Raw genomic sequence first — 22,854 nt, forward strand, 5'->3', positions numbered from 1 at the left:
GGGGGGTTGTGTGTTTACTTATTGTTTGTTACAATATAATGGATTTAAGAAACATATGTCTTTGTTAACTAACATGTAAGGTCAGTAATAGCTTTATGAACTACAAAATATAAAATATCCATACAATTGATGTCAAATGAAACAATCCTCTAATGTATTGTGGTGGGAGATAAGATAAGAGAACGGGTATTTATTGTAATTTCAGTGACGATAGAAATAATGAAAAATTAACTTTCCTTACGACTAAATGATTTAACAAAATGTCATTAGACAATTAAATAGTATCATATTTTGAAAGTGACGTCTTTATATTTGCACAATGCACAAAGTTGTGTGTTGACAGTGTTGTATACATGTTCCAGTATAGTATGTCTGTATACATGTAAGAATATGTCACATGTATATAATAAACATGTTGGCATTTTTGTTCTAATATATTTTGAAATTCTATGTATTTTTATTTATAAATACCTTGTGGATAATAAATAAAGGAATGGATGGATTGTGTTTATTACGGCGAGTTGGACCAAACTTTACTTGCGAGTAACTATAACCCACACTGTAACATCGTGTTTGGTTAAATCCGGACTTAATCTCGGACTTGTATAATACGGACCGAATAACAATATCATTTTTTTAATAATGTTAATTTTTAATAACAATAAATAAATTTATTAAACACAAACACAATTAATTTTAATCTATTATTCACGTCATAAGTTCTATTTAATATTAAGCATATTATCACCCTGTATGAAAATACTAATAATAAAAAATCACTACAGTTCTTAACGATATACTCAGCACCGTTCAAATATCAGGAGGGAATCGCGAATGTAATGGATTTATTCCGCTACAAATGACTTTATTCTTTTGAAATGATCATGTTTAAAGCAAAAGATCGCGCGGAAGGCGACAGCACAATTATTGAACACCACCAGGCTATAGCTTCGGTAAAGTACTACGATTCACAATAAAACAAATTTATATTTAAAGTGTTATTTGTCACTATTCACGGACACCGGTTTCTCCGCGGTCATATTGTCTCGCGCGGTCACTGAGGAGTGTCTGTTTGTGTGCGTGTTTGATGAGGGGCAGCTCGCAGTGCACTTGCACGCGCGCTATGGCCTGCTTGGTGAGCGGCATCGGGGTGCTCAGCAGGCACGCGGCGGTCGCCAGCAGGCCCAGCCCCGCCGCGGCCAGCCCAGCCGCCACCGCGTACACCGCGTACGGGCCCAACACGTACACCAGCCAGAATAATGTCTTCACGTGATCCGGCACCTCGGGCTGCGTCTGATCAAATTATTTGTTTTCTTTCTCTACGTCAATTGACTCTCCGTGTATAACCAAAATAGACAAATAATACTAAATATGATATAAACTAATTCTACAGCTGCTGTAAAGTAAAATAAATTAAAATAAGGTCAGTAACACATACGAAGAATTTAGAAAATAATATTGATTAATCTGTGCTGTGCTAGCGATTTTGAGAGGTCGAGGCCATTGACCTGTACATTACTATTTTGAAATTTTACCTTTGTTATGATCTTACCACTTTAAAGTAGGCGATGGGCACGGTGATGTTGGCGAAGGATCGCGCCTCCTTGTTGTAGGTGACATCCGCCACGGGCACGTTGAGTTGGAAAGTCATCGATGTCTGCAGCGCGGAACCCAGCTTCTGCAAGTTCATCAGTTGCTTTAAAAAAAGTTACCGACCAAAAGACAAAGATAAATGATTTCTACTGCCAGTCTCATAAATTCGTTCGATGTTTATTGTTGTATGAAGCTACATAAAAAATGTAGCAAATATTTTTATAAAATATAAAACATGCACATATTACTGACCTGGTCGATGGCGAAGACGCCGCCGTGTTTCTGCTCGTCGGGCGCGATGCCGTCGATGCGTGCGTACACCTCGGCCGGCGCGCCGTAGAAATGCGCGTTGGACATCATCACCGGCAGACCTTCGGGAAAATTAAAACTTAAGAAAACATATCCATATTGATGCCAGTTATCAGAGATATGTTATTGGTTAGTGAAATGAGATAAAATATTGTGTAATCTTTTTGTTATATTTAGGAAATAACATTATATCGTAATTTTCTAGGTTTTTTCTTAATTATTGAGTTAGAGAAGTGTTAAATTACAATTTATTCTTACAAAGAATATTTGAAGAATATGAGAAACATTACTATAAAAGCAGGGTGAGAGGTCGGACAGTCCATCTTTGCATCCGATGGCGCTGCAGAGGCACTCGGTGTCGGGGTTCTTGGTGAAGGTGCGGTTGCTAAGCTTGTAGACGTAGAGCTCGGGCCCGTAGTCCAGCGTCTTGGTGCCCGAGAAGTCGACCTCCAGCATGCGGCAGAAGACGTTGCGGTACAGCCGGATGGGCCGCTCCGGCGTCAGCCCCGCCGGGTATGAGAACCCTTCGTACGCGTCCACGAATGTGTTGCACCGAGAACTGTTCATAACATATATTATGTAATAGGGGATTAGTATAGTAAGTTTTGAGGATTGGATTATCTAAATCATTGTAGACGTATAGTGTAGTGAGGCTGCGGTGAGCGTTACCGTTTGTTGGGGTCGTTGTAGCTCCAGGCGGTGAGTCCGGCGTGGCCGTTGACTCGCCTCACCTGGAACTTGGTTTGATCCTCTAGGCTCAGCTCCAGCTGGTACTCGCGCGTGTTGTCGTACAGCTGCAAACAGTATATATGATAACATCATAACCATAACATATCCAGAGCATAAGATCAATGTACTAATAAAAAACGTTCCAAAAAAGCTACATAACTCGTAAGATAGTAGCTATGATGCTCTAGTTGTTATGTATGACGTGACTCATTCATTACATACATATTTATTAGTTTATCTATTTTTAGACTTTATTAGTTAGAATTCTTTGACGCGAATGGCGCACTTTTGTTACAAAGTCCAGTTTCAGAATGATTAGTGAGAGGACATAAACGTCGACAATTTAATAAGGGTATCGGATTTTCTTTCTAACATTATGTGTTTATTAAAATAACAAGCGGTACCCTGTCGAGGAGGCCTAGTTGTTCGAAGTTAATCCAGCCGGGCATGAGTTTGTGCCCGAAGGCGAGCAGCGGCTCGTGGTGTCCCCACAGCAGGTCGTGTACCGGCAGCGTCACCACCGCGCGGGACTTATACCGCCGCGTCAGCAGGTTCAGTGCGAGCTGGCTCCAGAACGGATGCGATGACATCGCTGTAGCTATCGCCTGCGAAACATATTTTACAATTAACTACATTTAAAAGTGGTAGAGCCCGCTTTAACATCTTCGCACGAATTGGCCCGGCTCGCCCGGTGAAATACCACGACCACACAGAAGACAGGCGTGAAGTGGAAGCAATTCCGCGTTTCGTCTGATGAGTGTGCGTCCCGGAGGCCTAATTTAGTCCTCTTTCCCTTCCCATCCTTTTCTTTATAAGGAAAGGATGGGAAGTGGAAGTGGACTTTACGGATGAGAGGATGCATGGAAAGGGAAGATATTTTCTTTCTGTGCATCCTCTCCTCCGTCGATTAAAGGTAGGCAGCGCAAATGCAATTGCGTATATCTATGGGCAGCAGTGACTTCGCTATTTCAACGATTTCATGTGGCTGCTCGCTCGTTTGCCACCTTTTGATATAAAAAAAAATAATTATTGCCCTTATATTTAAATTAGCGAATAAGGAATACCTAAACTACTTCAACTTACAAAATCTTATTCAAAGCACCAAGACTTCGTAGAAATAAGATACGTATTACGTTAGCCTTTACCTTTGTTTTGGTTGTGGTATTCGAGGTGTTGCATTTATTCATATTGTTTTTAGCCTCATTCTCTCCTATTTACAATAACGGAAAATAATAGATTTATCATTGTTGACTACAGTAATTTACCAGCAGTGCGGTGTTGCCGACAGTGACGTTGACGTCTGCGGGCTCCGCCACCGACATCTCCGGCATGAAGGTGACGTTGATAAAGGGTCGGTAGCGCAACACTTGGGCCTTCTCGTCCACCTCGAAGTGCGTGTTGTAGCGCTTCTCTCTACAAACAACATAACAGCAATTAATTCTATCAGAATATGAAACCATTTTTATATGACCCGATTCACAAAATTTTATCCTATTATGACTTTTATACAAAATACAAAAAATAAGTGGCCATGTTTGTTGTAACTCACTGGTAGGTGAAGGGCCCGACCTCGTGCACCCTCAGGCGGCTGTCGGCGCCGCTGAGGAAGGCCTCCGCGTTGCTGATGTTGAACAGGTAGGCGGAGACGTACGCGCCTTCTATCTCTGACGTCAGCATCCGGTACATCTCCGTGCCGGGCGTCACTCTCAATTGCTGCAAGACACAATTTTTTATCAATTTGAATTATTTAACTAGCGCATATATGCAGAGTATAAAAATAAATAATAAAAACTCATAATACAAAAAATGAATCTGACGTTAGCATAATAGCATAAATTACGAAGAATTAAGAGACTTAGGTAGGTTTTGGTCTTGAATGCGCTATTCTTCAGAATTTTGTTTTGAAATGGTGAAAGAATGGTAAATAAAGTTTTTATAAATACGTACATATTTAGCGATGAGTACGACAGGGTCGACGACGAGTGCGGTGACGGCGAGCGCGACGAGGGCGACACCTAACGTCGACCGCGTCACCAACTTCTCTGCAAAGTTTTTCTATTAATATTTACTTAATCATAAATGCGATCAAAGAGCTGTTTGTATAATATTATTTGTTGGTGAATGCTTTTCCTGTTGCTATATTGTAACATTATTTTCTGGTTAATAAAAATAATTTTTTAAAATATATACTGACTTCTATTAGCTTTGGTCAAGGTGTTGCATTTCTGTGCGGGTTTCATTTCAGCGTAGCGTCCGGTGTGTCACCAGCTGACAGACATACCCCGAGACTGTAACAACATGGAGTGTAAACAATAAAAGATATCTCAAGTCACGTAATATTACAATATGACTACCAAATGGTATCATCGCATTGAATATCAAGTATCGAAAAACATCTTCTGTTGCTCGTATCTAACAATTTAATTAGTACATAAATGTCAACGATGCAGCTACTTCGTTTATGGATGAAATCGAGTACAATCGCTACCCGAACAACTGCTTGATATCGATGAAACAGGCATTAATATGCTTACTAAATAGTGTAACTGGCGCCCTCACCCGACACACCTGCAAACCTTTTTGTATATAATTGTGGAGATGTAGTTAAGATATATATAAGATTATAAACACATTTTATTGATGGTCACCAAGTTGTAGATTACAAGGCTTGTGGGTGGGTGGTATTATGAGTGATTGGAGAAAGGTCAGAAATAATACCAGTAACTTGCAGTCAACCTTGTCTAAATAATAATAATTAATAAGTGATGTGGTTTTACTCCTCAATTACGTTGCAGCGTAAACAGTAGGCATTATGTATGCAATATAAACAAGTTGTTGTGACCTCTTTGGTACTTACCAAAGAGGTCCTAGTTGCGGCATATTATTATTTGTGTTTATAGTTGGAGACATTATTTGATTGTGTAAATACGATGTCTATCATTAGACCCAGCCAGTATCAGTTCAGCTGAGGCATAAATATCGTTCGTCAATGTTCATGTGTAACATTTAGTGGTCGTATATTAGCAGGGACAATCGGTTTCCAAGTTTTAAAATTGTAATTCAATAGGCAGACATTCAATAAATGTCCTGCAAACTGGGCCGCCGCCATTGCGACAACACTGCGAACACTTTAAGCTGGCTGAACAGCTCTAGTTTTAGTGATTAGATGGACTGGTTTGATAGGATTTCGCGATTAACACCAACCGTCTGTAACCGGCTTTATTAGGATTACGCTGTAAACAAAGATATTACAAGATTCAAACATTATAATATTTCTTGAAGGGAAACGCTGCGAAACAAATAGTCACAAATAATCTGAATTTAATGTTGTTAAGAAATGTTATAATGAATGATAAAACTTGGCTCTTTTATACCGTTTATATTATATTTGTTTTTTATTTCATTTCTTTTCATGCTTAAATTTGGTAGATAACTTTCGGAGTCTTGTTCGTTGTCCAATAAAATGACGGCTATGTTTATTCTTTAAAAGCGGTGGTGATCTTTAGACATAAAAAACAATGTACAAAATTACTTCGATGTCAATAGAACTTTTACCTGAGGTCTCATGAAGTAGAGGTCTGATGAGTTTTTCTTTTTCAATATTATCCTCTTGTTTTCTTACAACAATTGGTATTACTTTATTAAAATTATTTTACAAACTGTCTTATAAGTTTGTATAATCGTGACTATATTAGTTAAGTCGTGCGTTGTGTGTTACATTATTGTAAGCACTTTTGATGCATTTGTATTCATTGCTAAGATATAAATTATAAATTATTATAATGCAATCAGGGACATTGATTAACACTTTCACTGCCACTATGATTTTCACGTAGCAAAGAGAAATTTCAGAGGTATAGCGGTGAGCGTGTTAACGTAACAACATTGACCCTCGGATTCAAACATTGTATTTATTTAACGTCTTTGTTCAATAATTTAATTCAATGAAGATAATTGTTGTAATTATCGGTGACTTCTTGCAGTGCGCAGTTACTGTAAACATAAATTATATTCTCGTTGATTTTATTTTGTTATAATAAATCTCGGCCAATGACCCCACAAAGTGTCTGGCCTGGTCATTCTAATCGAAAATTCGCAACCGTTTTTTATAATTTACCCCTTTTGTGTACATACACCGATCTGTGTGATATCATTCAGCAATCTTCAAGTACCGTTTTTAACTTTAAACCAACATGTTTATTCTTTAAATAATATATTTATAGTTTCTGTTGTCTTAATGTGTGTAATTAAAATAATTGAAAGAGCAAATGTCGAACCTCGAATAAGAAAAAATATTTAAAAATGTTAAATTAAGAGGTTAAGTTGCAAAAAGTTTATTTTGATAAAAACAATTCCCAATGTTTGTTTTTTGTTTTACATATCTTGAATTATATAAACAAAACGTACATGAAATAATTTTTCTGCATTAAATAAGAATCATGTCGAATCGAAAATATCTTGTATCAAAAATGTCAATAGTGAATTCAACTAATTTGAAATATTTTACATAAAACTTAGACAATAGCAATTTCTAGGACATTCGAATTATTGCATGTCCTAGAAATTGGTACGTAATAACATATGATGAGAGACGACGGTTATTCGAACTTCCCAATTTACGGAATCGGAAATAATTAAAATCTTTTCGTCAGATGGTCAGGTCAACGAGATTTTAATTATTTAGCGGATGATGGACGACCTTAACATTGTGACAATGCAATTGTAATCTACAACTCACTGGACAGGTTCACAAATGATTGACAACGCATGTAGTAAAATTATTTCGTACAACATATAGCGAGTAGTGAATTATAAAGAAAATATGTACGAAATCAGCAATATTACTCTAATTAGTGATTATACCTCATAACTTAAAATAATTGCATATAATAGAACAAAATATAACAATATATAATTAACCTAATTATAAATTAAAATATAATCTTACTAAATAACTAACCACTACAAAATAAATGAATTAATTAATAATAATATAAAAAATCTACCCCAAATCTCTGGCTGCGGTCGCACGGTATTTGATGTCATCAATTAAATTGCTTCCTTTTCGGAAAATTTCAATCAGCGGCTTTAGTAGGCTTATTGTCTTATTTTTTTTAGAAATTAACAATGAATTTATATTCATGAATTAATTTATTTAATGAACTTCGTGTATGATGTTCTTTAATTCTTCCTTCTTTTATATGAACTTTATTATATGTCTATTTGAATTTATTACAAGTACATACATCGTAATTTAAAAATTATGTTATAAGTATTTTAGGTAAATTAAATTCTTAAGGTAATATTCTCTTTTGTATTTTATAATAATTGTTTGAACAAAAAAACATCCACATTGTTTTGCAATCATTAAAAGTCGGACACATAGGTAGTTATTTCTTTTTATATAAAATATTAGAACACGTGCGACATATACATATATATATATATATATATATATATATATGTCAGTTGATAACCTCCCATGCAACAGCAGCGGTGATAAATAGATTATCACACGCACACATACATACATTGTAACAATTATTGCTTTCCTCTTGACATTACATCTATGTAGGTCACAAGTTTACTTCTCATTTGACCTTTTTCCTCATACGCCATAAATGGATAGATGTAGATTTATATATTACACGCTATTCAATATTACTGTTATAAATATAGAAATCGAGCGACATCTGCACATGATAAGGCGCATGTCTACAAGAGGCTTCTAGCAGATCTGTATGTAAGCAACAAGGTCCATATGTTTGAATTTATTTATTATTCCAAATCACTTACTGAGGATTTCTGAGACCTAAATCTCTGTATCAAATATATCGTCATCCCTGTCATTATCTTTGACAATACTGAGGTAAAAATTTGTTTTAAACCGAGATTTTGGTATATGATGATTTGATTGCATTGCAAAAAATTTTGTAAAAGCTAGACTAAAAAAAGTTAACTCTTTCTTTATCTATAATGCTTATACTGATTTATCAATATAATTCATATATCTTAATAGTCTGTGATAATCTGTTTCTTTTGATTTTCCCTGACAATTTACCTTAAGGCCCTGGACCTCGTAGCGAGCTCGTCTTCCGCGTTTCCTCGCAGTACTCATCAATGTCAAAGTGCGTTAGTACGTCAACATGCCAATTAAAATCGTGTCCTTTGTGTAAAAAATATAATTACTACATAAAAATATATTAAATATTAGCTTTCACGTGACTTTGTACGCGCGGTATTGAAAAAAAAAACTTAACTATGTCTATGTGTTCCTCCAGACTATGTTCTACATCGTTGCCAAATTTCTGCGAGATTGCAGCCGTACTGGAGATACCGTGTACTAAACAACCATACAACCAAAAATTCGCTTTAATAATATTAGTAAGATATAAATATTCATGTGTGTTTCAATTGTCATCGCATAGAATTTGTTGTGAGCAAAAAGTATTTCTATCGGTTCAAAGTTGGCACAAAATTTCCTTCACTAAAGTTATTTTCCATTTATTTTGTTAGTTATGGGTTAAAAGCATATGTCAAGGTCAAGGTGACATTCAGTAGTTTTGCCAAGTATTAGTTTTGGTTATTTTATTTACTGGCAACAATGTTATTATACTTATGTAATAAGTGTTTCCACAGCAGCGTACATTCTTATATATTGTTATCCCTCACATTTTGTTAGTAGAAAAGTGAAACAATAATATGTCTATATTTGTCACTGCAGTAAAAACTCACAGCAGATTGTATAATATAATGTTTTCCAAAAATATAATTAAAGTTTTAAAATTACACTCTGAGTAGACACGAAGAAAAAAACTTAGGTATTGCTTAACTAGTGCTTTAATAACAAACAAAAAAATCGTGATTACCGAGAAGTTCTTTTTTTTGCTTTGTATATTATTAGCAGATATTTTTGTTAATTTACTAATGTTTCATGTATAATTTCCAAATAAGTTCTATGCTTCTGCAGAATGGCGGGATTGGATCCCTTGACCTCGTGATCGGAAATCCGTACACTCAACCATTACGCAATTGACGTTGAAAAGTTATATGTTTACATTATATCTCCCTAATTAAGCAGTAAAACATTGCTTAAACCGGAACAGACCTTTTGAAGTGCCAAAAACCCATTGGTTAAAAGGTACGGACGATCTATCACACGATCGTAGGTTCGATCTCCATACGACTATTATCATGAACTATATTCTAGTACAAACTTTGAGCTTAATTGAATTGATTACAATAATCTGTTAATATTTAATAACACATCGAAATTAATGTTTATTCTATTATATCTGTGTATACACGTATTGCACAATATCACTAATCGTTGGTTTCTTAGATCAAAAACTCTTTAATAGTCTTCGCTATCATTATCTTCGACATAACAGAGATAATAATATGTTTTAAACGAGAATTTTGGTCTCAGAAACCCACTGTAAGTTGATATTGTGGATATCGTGTTTGATATAAGTCACGATTGTATTTATTATAAGAAATTGTAAGGTAATTTGTAATGACTATGAGAGGCGACTGCAGCCATGTCATGTCAGCAATGTCATGTCAGCCAGCGACATTGGTCGTGTAATTATAAAATAATTTATGTCAGAGCAAATTAATTTATTTTAAATTAACTTTAAGTGAAATGTTTATCATATTTGTTTTATGTACATAAATAAAATGTTTATGTTTCAATGAAAACATGGATCATAGGTTAAATATTTGTTGATATGTCGAAGTAAAATTAATAATTATATATGGTTGAAGCGGCGTGAGATTTAAAACAAATTTGAATTGTTTTACTTATTTGTAATTTAACACTTAATTTTATTTAAATAAAATGAAGTAAAAAAATGCGGAATAAATATTTGCTTTAATTAAAATAATATCGAACCAACCCGGCTTCACCTGTCTGGTAAAGAATATACGTCTGATCTCTTTCCTGTAATGTCAGTACCCTTTCCAAATTATTTGAATATCTTCTTATATTAATTAATTCTCAATAACGGACACACGAGCTTATTTCTCGGTTCCGCTTATTGCTTGTGATCGTGATATCTTCTAAATTATTTACCAGAATTATATATTTATAAAGACAAGTTTAAAATAAATTAAATTATCCCAATTTAATACGCTACCTTACGGTTTTAATATACACAGTTTTATTAAGTCGAACTTTTTGAGATCTACAGTTCTGTCTTACATAATTTTTATATAGGTCTATCGGCGGCGCCAGCGTAAGTGAAAAAGGCAAATTTTAAGGGATTTAGAAATACGCTGTTTATTCATATATACTAAACTCTAATATAAATTAAATATATACACAAACCATCCGAAATAAATAACCCACTTGATGGTAAATAATGTATTTTAATAAATTTCATGGCTTAGCAGAACATAGGAGCCAAACACAGGTCACGAAAAGCAACTTAATTTTATAAAATTAATTATTAAAGATATTAAACATAACATATTACTTACCACACTAACAAATTAATATTTGCTTACGGAACAACACTTTGTTAAAAGATAACTTAACTACTGAACTTAATAATTATTTGTTTGATCTTAAATGTGATGTGTAGCAGACCGCGTTACATCCCTTGTGGCAGTCAACACTACACTGCCGCCCTGCAGCGCCTGCCCGCTGACCTCACACCGGCACGCTCAGGTTCACGCTCACGGTCACGCTGGTGTCGTTGCCAGATCTACGAATTAGCCACTTCTCAATGGCTGCTCCTTTCACACATTCACGTCATAAAATAACCTAATTAAAATGTGCCAACTTAAGTTAAAAATGTAGTAAAACGTCATAAATACACAAAACTTAGCAATACTTTTATGTTAAAGTCAAGTAGCTTTAAATTTGATAATCATGTAAGCTTTACATTACGATGCTTAAAACTAATGTCGATAGCTATACAGCCAATTTCAGATGGATATTTCATGAATTCGCTGCATCACAAAGTGGCCAATTCACGATCTGGCCACAAAATCAACACATCGACAGCTCATAATATGTCCCCACTGAGTGGGTCGGAGATAAACTAAAACAAGAGAAGACGCTGACCTAGTGCGAATTGGTAAACTTCACAGAAACATAATATCTTTCAATTTTTGAGCCAAAATTACGCGGTAATAAGACGCCGAAATATATTTAATTAGCAAAGCTTGCGGATCACAAGTTAACAGGTGCATTAACATAAGAACTATACCGCAGTACGACCTCACAAAATATCCTTGTGTAATAAATATCATCATAAACAATAAAAGATTTTATTGCGGATGATTCACAAACCGTAAAAAACATCGAAATTCGTTGTTCTTTTACTTTATTTACTTTTAAAATTCCCGTCTCTCAGCTCATTTCCGTTATTTTTAAATGATACAATACTGACGTCGAGGAAGTGGACATCGAGGTAAAGGGGAAATATTGCAATTGTAACACTTCTATATGACAAATGAGTGCGTTAACACAAGCAGGTGCAGGGGTTCTCTTCTGCATCAGGACTTTACAGTTATTCGAGCACAGATCGTATTTCTATTACAAGATATCCAAAGTATTTATGCTTATTTTGTAATATTCCCGATAGGTCAGGAATTACGGAAGTGGATTTAAAAATGAAATCAACACAACCTTCATAAGTCAAACCACTTGAGCAAATGTCGCTGGGATATCCCTAGCAGCAGAGGTCAGTGAGAGCGCACTACAGACCTTAATATGAACATTGAACAGCTCAAAGCATTGGAATTTTCCTTTTAACTCGGCTTATTACAACGGAATATTATTTTTAAACAGAAATGACTGAACTTTCAGGGGCATTTAAAAAAAATAGCGTACGCGTATGTGGTAATTATTTTAATTAATGTTGCGCCGCGCAGATGGTGCCATGTGACACACTACTTTACGTCAAAATAACAGGTCAGAGCAGAATTTAAAAAAATAGTCTAGGATATACCACCGATCAACAGCTTCATCAACCTTCACGACAGACAGACAGACAGACAGACAGATAAAAGATATTAAAAATTAGTTTTTACTTATCAGCAATGCAAATACATCACGTGTACGAAATATGATTTTTTTGTCCACTAAATTACATGCAGTCATTTGGATTTAATTATTATTAATATTTACAGCTAATGCTTAACTACTTGGATACATTTCCATAGCGTTATTATTCTACGCATAGCGATACATAAAAAAAATTAAATGTTAAAATACGAATTATGTTAGATGAAGATTTAATCCATCTAAAAATAGACAATGATTGTAAAGTTGCTTGCAAATTGAATTTAACTGTGATACTCTTGTTTTCGAGAACTCGATATATTTTTTAAAGCTCTAGAGCCCAAACTTATCAAAACTTTGCATAGAAGTAAGTTAAGTCGTCATATTTGTTCGACCAAGGAATCTGTTGTATACCGTTATTCATGTCTTTCAATGTACAAAGATGTGTGAAATAAAATCAAAACAAAAACTTATATTCTTAAACATTTAATAATATGATACAAGATAATTAACATTAAAATATAATAAATACAAATGCCGCTAGAGGGCGCCGACGGGCAACAGCGCCGCGGCTACAGCGCCACCTGGAAAAAAATAATTGCAAATTAGAAAATTATTATTTGCATTTTATTACCAACATTATCTGTGAGAACAATAATAAAATGACACAAAAACAAATGTAGTGGATATTGTCTGATTGTAGTACTTTTTGCCGAAAATATTATTTAATCTGTATCTTTATATATAAATAAAAACTACAATATTATGCTATCGACGAAGGAAACAAGTTGTACAAACATATATATTAATAACAAACAAACACATATATAATATATATAATCCGATTTCCAGACTCAGCCTCACATGTAGGGAAGTACACGTTGTTGGCTTTTATCTTAAAATTAAAAAAGTTACTTCTTAAAGTTGTGTCGTAAGATGGCGTTAGTAGTCAAGTGAAGTCAAGATCCAAACTTTAATCAAGTTTTGTTTCCGTATATATTATTCCAGAGGCGATCAATTTATCTATACAGTTAATATAAAATTGTAATGTCTGTACATAATGAAAAGAAAATTCATATTTCTTGCACAGGATTTTACAACAAAGCACCAATTTTTACAAAAAAGTGGCGGACACATAAAATAAAACCTTAAGTGCTTGTGATTTAGTGTTTACACAATTCTGATAAATAAATTTAAAGAATAATTGCTTACGCTGGAAATAAAAAATATGAAACACAATACAATTCTAAAATTATAATTAAGTTCATATAAGATCGTGAGATAGCAATTTTTTTTTGTTGCTTTTTGTATGAGAGTCTGTTGCCCGCGCTAAAGTTGTAATATTGTTAAGAGAGATGATGATTAACATAATAATTAATTACATTTCAACACTAGCTGTCGCTCGCAACTCCGTCCGCGTGAAATAAACAAAACTTAATTAGTAGCCTATGCGTTCTTCCAGATTATGTCTTACATCTGTGCCAAATTTGCAGCCGTTCTGGAAATACCTTCTAACAAAGATCCATCTAGTAACAAGTATCTAGCAGATGCCAGATATGGACTATCCGGTATCTGGTGAGGCATGAATGGCCAGTTCGGCCGTCGTAATGCCGCGATCACTCAGAAGACAGAAGTGAAGTAGATAACATTCGCGTTTCATATGACGTGTGTGCGTGCCGGAGGACAAATTTTAGTCCTCTTCCCCTTACCACCTTATTTGTTCATGTTAAAATATCTTTCGATCCACTGAAAAATGTTTTATTGCTTTATTTAATAAATCGTACAAAAGTACAAGAGTACATAATGATCTCATTTATGTAAATGGTATATTTATGTAAGAGTTTAGAGATATTAATGGCATAAGAACAATTCTATGTTTTCCCACGTTAATTGTAATCATATTGTGATTAATTCTATATTTAAGTAATTACGAACGTTAAATAATTTTTTTCACAAGCGACTATGAAATTGACATTGGATAAGCAGATGCAAATTAATAATTTCAATGTCAATTAAAAAAAAACACATGGTTTATTTGAAATTTTATATAATTTTTTATGATTTCGTTTCGCTTCGTAAATATATATATATATAATAAATGTATTTGTTAAAGATTTATCAAAAGATATGATTATTTATATTGTTTTCAGTACTCACTGATAACAAGTCCCGCGATGCTGTATATAGCGACTGAACAGTGTTCAGTCATGTTGCTGCTGATGAGGTTGGTGCCGGCGAAGGCGCTCAGCCGAGCCACCATCATGCCGAGGCACGCCACCATGCCTCTGTCATAAATTTCATATTTGTAATAGGATAACGCTCTAATTAACACAGCCGTAGCGCAGATGTTTTCGGAAGCTATGGTCTCTTTGGAAAGTAATTTATTACTTACTTATCTATATTAACAATTTGGTATTTTAAAAACATAAAACCCACTGTACTCGGCCTACGACTAGCGCACTCAGGGTAACAATACAAATAAAAAAACTTATTACCTGTAAGACGTAGGATAAAGATCAACAAAGTATGAGGAAACGACGCCGAAGACCATGGCGGTGGTGAGGAAGATGTAGAAGAAGATCAGACCGGAGATGGCCTCGCCCGTGTTGTCGATCACGAACGCCGCCGCCGCCGCCACCAGCAAGATGCTGATTGACAGCACCTATCGATATAATCTTATGATACATATTGCCATATATTAGCAGGACATTTCCTTCTTCTATAAGTTCATCATCAACATCTCACATTATATAAGATATTCATCACTACTGACAGGCACTGCAACTAGCCATTGATTTGTGATTAAGAGAATTGATCACCTATTTAGGCTGACCATTAGAGACTAATTTCATTTATGTAAATGTTAACTACATTCTACGGGTTTTATATTCAATATAAAGGGCAAGCTTGTGCGGTACCTTCCGCCTGCCGGCGCACTGCGAGATTAGCGCATTGAGTAGGAAGAAGGATAGGCCGTGCGCGCAGCCCGCCCAGATAGTGTTGTCCTCGATGCTGCCCGAACATTCAGAACCCTCCTGCAAACATACAGCTGTCATTAAAGGACAAAGAAGCAAACTCTCAGGTACTGTAATGTTATTATACAATGTATTTAGTTATTATCGGTTTGTTTGTTTGGTTTTGAGATAAACTTGGTAACCTTCGCCACGCTAATTCTGTCGTGTCCGGCGAGCACAGTGGTGTTGTCTTCGCCGGCCATGCGGAAGAGGTCGCAGAAGCCTGCACCGGCGCTGCTGCTCGCATACGATGTGAAGAACACGTTCAGGATCGTCGGCAGGATGATTGCGAAACTATTGTTACTGAAGCAAATAATATTGGTCATTAGATATGTTATGAAAGCAGGAAGTACACTATATGAGCAAAATATTAAGTTATTAGATTCCTTGAATAGTTTTTACCAACTTAACTCGCAAATATCTCGGTAAAATAATACCTACGCGATGTAAATGACGAATGTGAGGTAGTAGAGGAGCAGTGTGCGCCACAGCAGCGGCGGCTGGAAGAGAGGCGCGATCTGCGTCCATAGCGAGTGGAGCGAGAACTCGGGCACCGCTTCCTTGCTGCCCTCCTCCAGGTAGATCTCCCGCACCTGCATTACACCACTGCTACACTCCATAGCCACAAAATACCACCAAACGGATATCAATATATATATATATATATCAATATATCGAGCTTATGCGTTTTCCTATTAACAGAAGAACACAAATATGTGATACAACCAGTGTTTTTGTCGATATTGTACACTTACTGGGAAATTTTCTGGTTTGCCGCCATTGCCCACGTAAATCCTCTTCAGCGCGTCAACAGCTTCCTGGCTGCGGCCCACGTTTGCCAGGAACTTGGGGCTCTCGCTGAAGAAGTACAGCAGCAGGGCGCCGATACCCAGGGGTAGGGCCATCACCAGCGTCAGCAGCCGCCACGGACGGTAGACTATGCCCAGCAGGGGGATAGAGAAGTCCAACTTGGTGATGAAGTAGCCCCATACTAAAATAAAGTATCTAGAGTTAGTACTCTATTTGCCACTAAATATAGTTCATGTTTAGTCATATTGTTAATATGACAAACATGATTTCTTTTCCATATTTAGCTGTTTACCTTTTTCTAGGGCGAAGTCTTAAACTGTAAAACTTAAAACTTCTTAATAAAGTACGCTATTAAGAGCAAGCGAAACCAACGCGCGTGCATTAGTAATGAATACGGAATAGATCAAGGTGTGCCAGGACTGCATCAATTGGAAGTCTGTACACACACACGATACCTGCCTGGGTTATGAGCGTAAGTTTTGTTGATGTTGTTTCTTAAAGAGTTTCCACCAAATAAGTAAGTAAATATCGTCGTAGACAGGGTAAAAGGGTTGAGAAATAGATATGTGTAGTGAGCGGTACGTACTGTAGTACAGTGTGGGTGTGAGCATGAGAGCACTGGTCATGAGCAGCATGTATCGTGCTCGGGAGCGCGAGTTACAGCACTCGCCCAGCAACGCGTATGTCGCAGACTCCGCCGCACTCGACCTGCGCCCACAACAATGACGTAAATATTCTCTTAATACTATTTGTCTAAGCGTAATTCGATGACATTAAGTTAGAGGGCGCCACTAAAAAAGTAAAAAGCACATAGTGGCGCCGTGAGATTTTATTTCTTTATTTTATCGGGCAGTGTTTTGTTATTTTTCAGTCGAATCAAGAGCGAGTTTTAACAATGAGCGGAGAACAGTGTTGTCTTTAAATTACTTATATTTCTTATATCGTAGTGTTTTGTATATATTTTGTGTAAAGTTATATAAGTGTTGCTTTTATTTTGAACACTATTACTAGATATTACGTCCACATTTGTATAACAACGACACTAACAATAACAACATCTTTTGTTATAAAATGTTTTACAATTAAATTAAGAAAATAAATGAATATGTATAACAATTTAAGTGTATATCGTTGGAATATCGTTGTTGTTTTTTGCGACATATAAATTCGATGAATTTAAAATTAGTTAATCTGTAGCATCTTATCGAGAGAAAAGTGAAATTAATATCTATAAATCGATCAAATTCTGCAACTTATATTAGTTCATTCTATCAAGTGTAATCATTGATTATAAACAAGACAAGTAAGCTAGATGCTGCCGAATTTATCTAAATAGCACAGTCTAATATCTAGAATAAAAACAATGAAGATATAATCGCATGTCGCGATGATATAGACAACGAGACGTGTCTGTATCAACACTAGTGTAATCTTATCTGAATTGACCAGGGGATGTCGAGTGAGATGTCGCGCACGAGCCGGGGATTTTCATTGTCGTAACACTTATACAAAAACATATCGCTATCACTGGTCTTTCATAGACAATGAGGGAGATGGTAATATGATATTTAATATCGGTAGTGGAAACTCGCGGTATTACCGTTCAAATGAAACAAAGAACCGGTTTAGTTTAGTTGATGTATAGATACATTGACAACTAGAAATCATTTATCAGCTTTTGATGATGTAGTTTCAATTCTACTACAGTTTCCGACTATGTTTTTGGGCTTTAAAATTAACGTTGTACAAGTAACAAACGCGACAGTTAGAATACTAATTAATAGATCATTTGTTATTTACAAGACGCCTTTAGTCAAATTATCTTCGCTATCCGCGTACACTGCTCGCTCCACAAGCGTTAAATTTTTTGATGTTTTCATAATTTAACAATTTGCTGTTGGAATAAATAAAAATAAAGAATTTGTTACACTTATTTTAACTGGAAACAAGTTCGATTGTAAAGAAAAACTTAACGATTGTCAGATAACTGCAAAAACTTTGCTATTTTTGCGCTACAGTATAACCAACTTCATTGTTAATTTCACAATTGCAATATTTACTTTATTTGTGTAACGTATGAAAATCTATTTATAAATGCTTAGCTGTGAAGATGTGTCAAGCGAGCTGGCGATACAGCAGTTCCAGGTGTGTTGGTATAGCAACACTTACATGGCCGAGCTGATGAACCGCAACGCCGCGAGCACCTGCCAGCTGGGTGCCAGACTGCTGAGCGCGGCACTTATGAAGCTGCCGCACATAGCGTACATGAGCACCAGCTTGCGCCCGCGCGTATCCGACAGGTAGCCCCAAGGATATGACATCACTATTATACCTATAAACACAAATTCAAACATTACACGCGTGTATGTAATGCTTACCGTGGACTTCTGAAACCATCATGTCCTTTAAAAAATATTGTTATTACTAGTTTATCAAGGATAATGACCGGGATGACTATCCTCATTTTATACAGATTTGGCCTTAAGAAACCAACGGTTAATTAGTTACAACTGTAATTAGTAACTGTTGTCTGAGACGAGTGACTAAATCTCCGAAAGATTCGAGGATCAATATTTGTAATTTGTTTAAATAATCATGGCATAAAAATAAATCTAGATTTATACAGGATATTGTACTATACGACTATGTTAATTAGTAGACACGTGCACGTGTCTTTGGCATGGCACGAGTTTTGGTCTCTGACACAACGTAATAAACTTACGAAATAACTTTATCACGTTTTTGCATTTTTTTCTAGGCGCGGAGCTCTAATTCTTTTCGCTTTGATCAAACTTTCGATAATATATATGTAAAATTAAATTAATGTAGAACTATGTGTCAGAAAATATATTTATATTAAATGTACTAACACCTACGAAAATCTAGTTACATTAAAAAAATACTTTAGAATCCAAATGCAAAAAATTCTAAACAAACACAAAGCCTACATCGCGTAATCTAACAGCAAAATTGACTTAAAAATGTCACCACAAACTGATAACAGATCGCAGAATGTTATCGACCGCTGCGCCGGCTCTGAGCACTTGTCGATCTTAAAATCTCTTAGCCTATAGATTATAGTATCCGTAGAAAAGTAATGTAAATACAACAAAGATGTATATAAAAAAATATTTGAATTATAATAAATATTGTGTTTAAGAAACGTGAAATATTGCGACTTCATCTTAGATTTTTTACGCAACAAAAGAACACAAATATATTTGTTGCTTTTAAATGATTTCAAGACTAAAAAGCAAAAATGTAGCCATTGATAATTCGAATAACTTAAAGCATGAAATACATAACTTACTAAACAACTGAAGAGGTTATCTGTTAAGTTGTTTATTTGTGTGTTAATGTTCATGTAAATAATTCGCAACGTTGCGTTGCTCCGCTGTGGCGACACGGCCACGGCTGAGGAGGGGCCTTGACACTGTCGTGCCATTCCACACTTTGCTCATTTTTATAATTCTTTTATTAAACGGATTACTTCGTATCTCTTTATATTTTAATGTAGAGTCTTTTTTAATCTTAGGCTGTTTAAAATAAGTTTTCTTTTTCTATATCAATTTTTATTTACTTAATTAGGTTATTTCATCCAAAATTATGTACGTCGTTCATCTTAAAGTTTGAATTTTAGAAGAATCAAGATTTTGTTGACTTAAAACTATTAATAAAACTGTTAAATATTTGCATGTAACCTGCGAAAGGCATAGAGGACAATACTCCGATCTCCTTGATGGTCATCTGCAGGTCGCATGTGGCGGCTGTCGCGATGATGCCCAGACCGAAGATGTCGATGCCCATAGCTATGATTATCATGAAGCAAGCAAACAGCAGGCCGTAGTTATACCGCCCGTGACCTGGAACACATTGCCCCCGGTTATTGTCATAAATCTTAATAATATTATTAATGCGAATGTCGGGATGGATGTTTGTTAGAAGGTATCTCCAGAGCAGCTCGACAGATCTCGATGTAGAACTTTGGAAGAACACATAGTCTACTAATTTAGTTCTTTTTCTAATACATATATTATATGACCAATGTAGTGCCGAGTTTCAGATGCTCAAACTATTATATAAATTTATATTATTATATATTTTAATTTTATTACTGGTTTGAAACGTTGCATTTTTATTGATCAAGAGAAATTTCAGCCGCAATCATTTTATGACGTTACTAAAAAGCTACGAGCGATTAATATCACACGAGTCACACGTGTCTCCGCATTATGTGAATTTTAAAAAGCACAGAATTAACATCTTAAAGCAATTTATTTGTTATATGAATAGTTTGTTCTGACGACTATCTTTCGAGGCTTAAAGTGGAGCCGTCAATCTAAGCCAAGGCTAATATTTATCTTAAAAATTGACGCTACTACAGATTAGTAGCAAAGGTTAGAATAATGGTTATGCTAGATTTGTAAAATATGTATATGTATACAGCAGGCCTTTTATTACAATTCTTAAACAAACAAGTTTCCTCATGTCATCCTTCAGTCATCACGTTGTCTTCAAATTCACATCATTACCATTTAAGAGTTACGAGGTCATTTTAAGTATTTTAGTTATCCTCATTTTTATGAATCGTTCGTCTTTGAACGTTTGTCTCAAGAAATACAATACAATATAAAATTTAACAAAAAAGGAAATCATTAGCGTTATATTACGAAACATCAAATAAATACTAAGTAATATACTTAGAGATACTTTAATACTTTGGTGGTCTTTAAAATACTTAGTATGTAAAATTATTTTAACATTATAGAAAGTATATGAATACGGAATCAATTTAAAAGTATGCAGAACTAAAAAGCAAGCGAACCGCGCGCGGAAAAGTTAGAAAACAAGTTTGTAATGTAAACATTACAATGCGATGAATTTGTTTAATAACAAACTGTACTTTTTCCATCATTCGATGCGGATTTGGTGACGCATTTTTTGTCTGGAAAAAATTACTTTTCACTTAAAATTCTTTTTTTTATTATTTCGATAACATTGAGAATGTTGTACTTAAATGAATAGTTACGGCCAGTATTTTAAAAGTAGAACAATAAGTTAAATATGAATGAAACTCACCTGTCAAATCCAAAGCCTCCTCGTAGCTGACCTTGCCGGCCGATTTGCTGACATGACCCTTGTTGCTCATCTCCACATCCTCAGATTTCACATAACTATTATTGTCTATACCCATGTTTTCGTTTTTCGTAAACATTTCTAAAAGAAACACTGGCCGCAATTAAACAAAAAAATAAAAATAAAAAAATGAATCTCTAATTGATTTGTTTTTTATTTTTTATTTTGAAGAATTAGTCATTTTTAAGTAATAATTCGTAGTATACGGCCAGTCCGCCACGACACGGTGGCAGTACTGATTCAGTATGGGTTTGGATTGTTGTGTTGATATCAAGAGATGTGTGGTTGAGGTAAGACTGTCACGCGACATGTGTTCAATGGCTTTTCTTTGTCGCAGTTTTTGTAATGAATTGATAACAATTCTTGTAACAAACAGTAAGTGTGTCACTCGAAGGTTGTTGGAGTTTTTGCGTCAGTCTATATTTACATAGTAGGTTTAATGTTTTTATCAATGACTACTTGCTGCCCTTGAGCGTGGTTATTTTGTGTTTTGTAGTTTTTTATAAATAATGAATATTTTCTTGAATAAATAATGAATAATTTTTGCAAAGTGTAGTAAAAAAAACCTTATTAACACGTTTACGGATACGAAATTAAATAGACTGTTGACGTAATACTTCGATTCGATACGTTAAGGTGATTGTCCCCATAAGTAGGTACGTCATGCTGCATTCCAATAACTGAGAGTCCGGGTTGGTATAAAGCGTAGCTTTCGAACTGGGGAAGGATTATCCGATAAAGTAGATCTTAATTGTTTAGTACTATTACACCGCCGGCGAGCGGGACATGCGGGGGAACCTTTCAGACTTCGCCCGCCGCCGCGCACCCTTACACAACTCCCATCACGCAACATCCTCACCTTCCTATTTTGGACTAATTATCTTTTATATTCATCTCTCATAATTTTTATAACTCTTCATGTATCAGAACAGCCTTTCTTTTCAATACACCGTCAACTCGTTCAACAATCAACAAAAAAATCTTAAATATATTATTAAAAAAAATTACAGTATTATTTTTTTACATTTTTAAAACTCATTTTTTCCATTTATCTGAATCTCGCTAAGAAAATTGCCGACCACGGCTGTAGTATAATTTACGTATTGATCAAAACACAAATGCGATACTTCCTTACAAAAAATTTATATTTTTTCTGCCGTGTTAACTGTGAGTATAAAATTCCCAAGGTTTCATTTAAAGTTTCGTCAATATTTCGCGTGGACACGTGTCTCGTCACGTGTAAACTGAATA

The 22,854-nt window shown here is 35.2% G+C and overlaps 2 protein-coding genes across 2 annotated transcripts; both read right to left on the reverse strand.

Annotated features, from left to right (window-relative positions):
• Positions 1-720: 720 nt before the first annotated feature.
• On the reverse strand, positions 721-11,253 carry LOC106117178 (lysosome membrane protein 2-like). The gene is made up of 11 exons (XM_013311329.1): positions 11,113-11,253; positions 4,826-4,919; positions 4,579-4,673; positions 4,181-4,344; positions 3,897-4,044; positions 3,036-3,236; positions 2,572-2,696; positions 2,193-2,461; positions 1,846-1,964; positions 1,553-1,678; positions 721-1,293 (listed from the first exon to the last, which is right to left on the reverse strand). The coding sequence occupies exons 2-11, from the start codon at positions 4,869-4,871 to the stop codon at positions 1,009-1,011; spliced, it is 1,578 nt and encodes a 525-aa protein (XP_013166783.1). The 5' UTR covers positions 4,872-4,919; positions 11,113-11,253; the 3' UTR covers positions 721-1,008.
• A 1,863-nt stretch (positions 11,254-13,116) lies between these two features.
• Positions 13,117-21,900, reverse strand: LOC106117119 (synaptic vesicle 2-related protein). Its single transcript, XM_013311205.1, has 11 exons — positions 21,547-21,900; positions 20,169-20,330; positions 18,637-18,799; positions 17,054-17,175; positions 16,413-16,648; positions 16,099-16,250; positions 15,837-15,960; positions 15,562-15,675; positions 15,139-15,305; positions 14,801-14,928; positions 13,117-13,227 (listed from the first exon to the last, which is right to left on the reverse strand). Exons 1-11 carry the CDS (start codon positions 21,680-21,682, stop codon positions 13,184-13,186), a joined length of 1,548 nt encoding a protein of 515 aa, XP_013166659.1. The 5' UTR covers positions 21,683-21,900; the 3' UTR covers positions 13,117-13,183.
• Between the last annotated feature and the right edge of the window lie 954 nt (positions 21,901-22,854).

The sequence above is a fragment of the Papilio xuthus genome, unplaced genomic scaffold (genome assembly GCF_000836235.2).
Source record: "Papilio xuthus unplaced genomic scaffold, Pxut_1.1 DF829567.1, whole genome shotgun sequence".
NCBI lineage: Eukaryota > Metazoa > Arthropoda > Insecta > Lepidoptera > Papilionidae > Papilio > Papilio xuthus.

Coding starts and splice junctions, on each gene's coding strand:
- LOC106117178 (XM_013311329.1), bottom strand. CDS start 4,871: ATGAAACCCGCACAGAAATGCAACACCTTGACCAAAGCTAATAGAA. Junction 3,237..3,896: donor TCGGCAACACCGCACTGCTG/GTAAATTACTGT, acceptor TATGTTTCGCAG/GCGATAGCTACAGCGATGTC. Junction 2,462..2,571: donor TACAACGACCCCAACAAACG/GTAACGCTCACC, acceptor TGTTATGAACAG/TTCTCGGTGCAACACATTCG.
- LOC106117119 (XM_013311205.1), bottom strand. CDS start 21,682: ATGTTTACGAAAAACGAAAACATGGGTATAGACAATAATAGTTATGTG. Junction 18,800..20,168: donor GTCCTCTATGCCTTTCGCAG/GTTACATGCAAA, acceptor TTGTGTTTATAG/GTATAATAGTGATGTCATAT. Junction 16,251..16,412: donor GCAAACCAGAAAATTTCCCA/GTAAGTGTACAA, acceptor GGTGTAATGCAG/GTGCGGGAGATCTACCTGGA.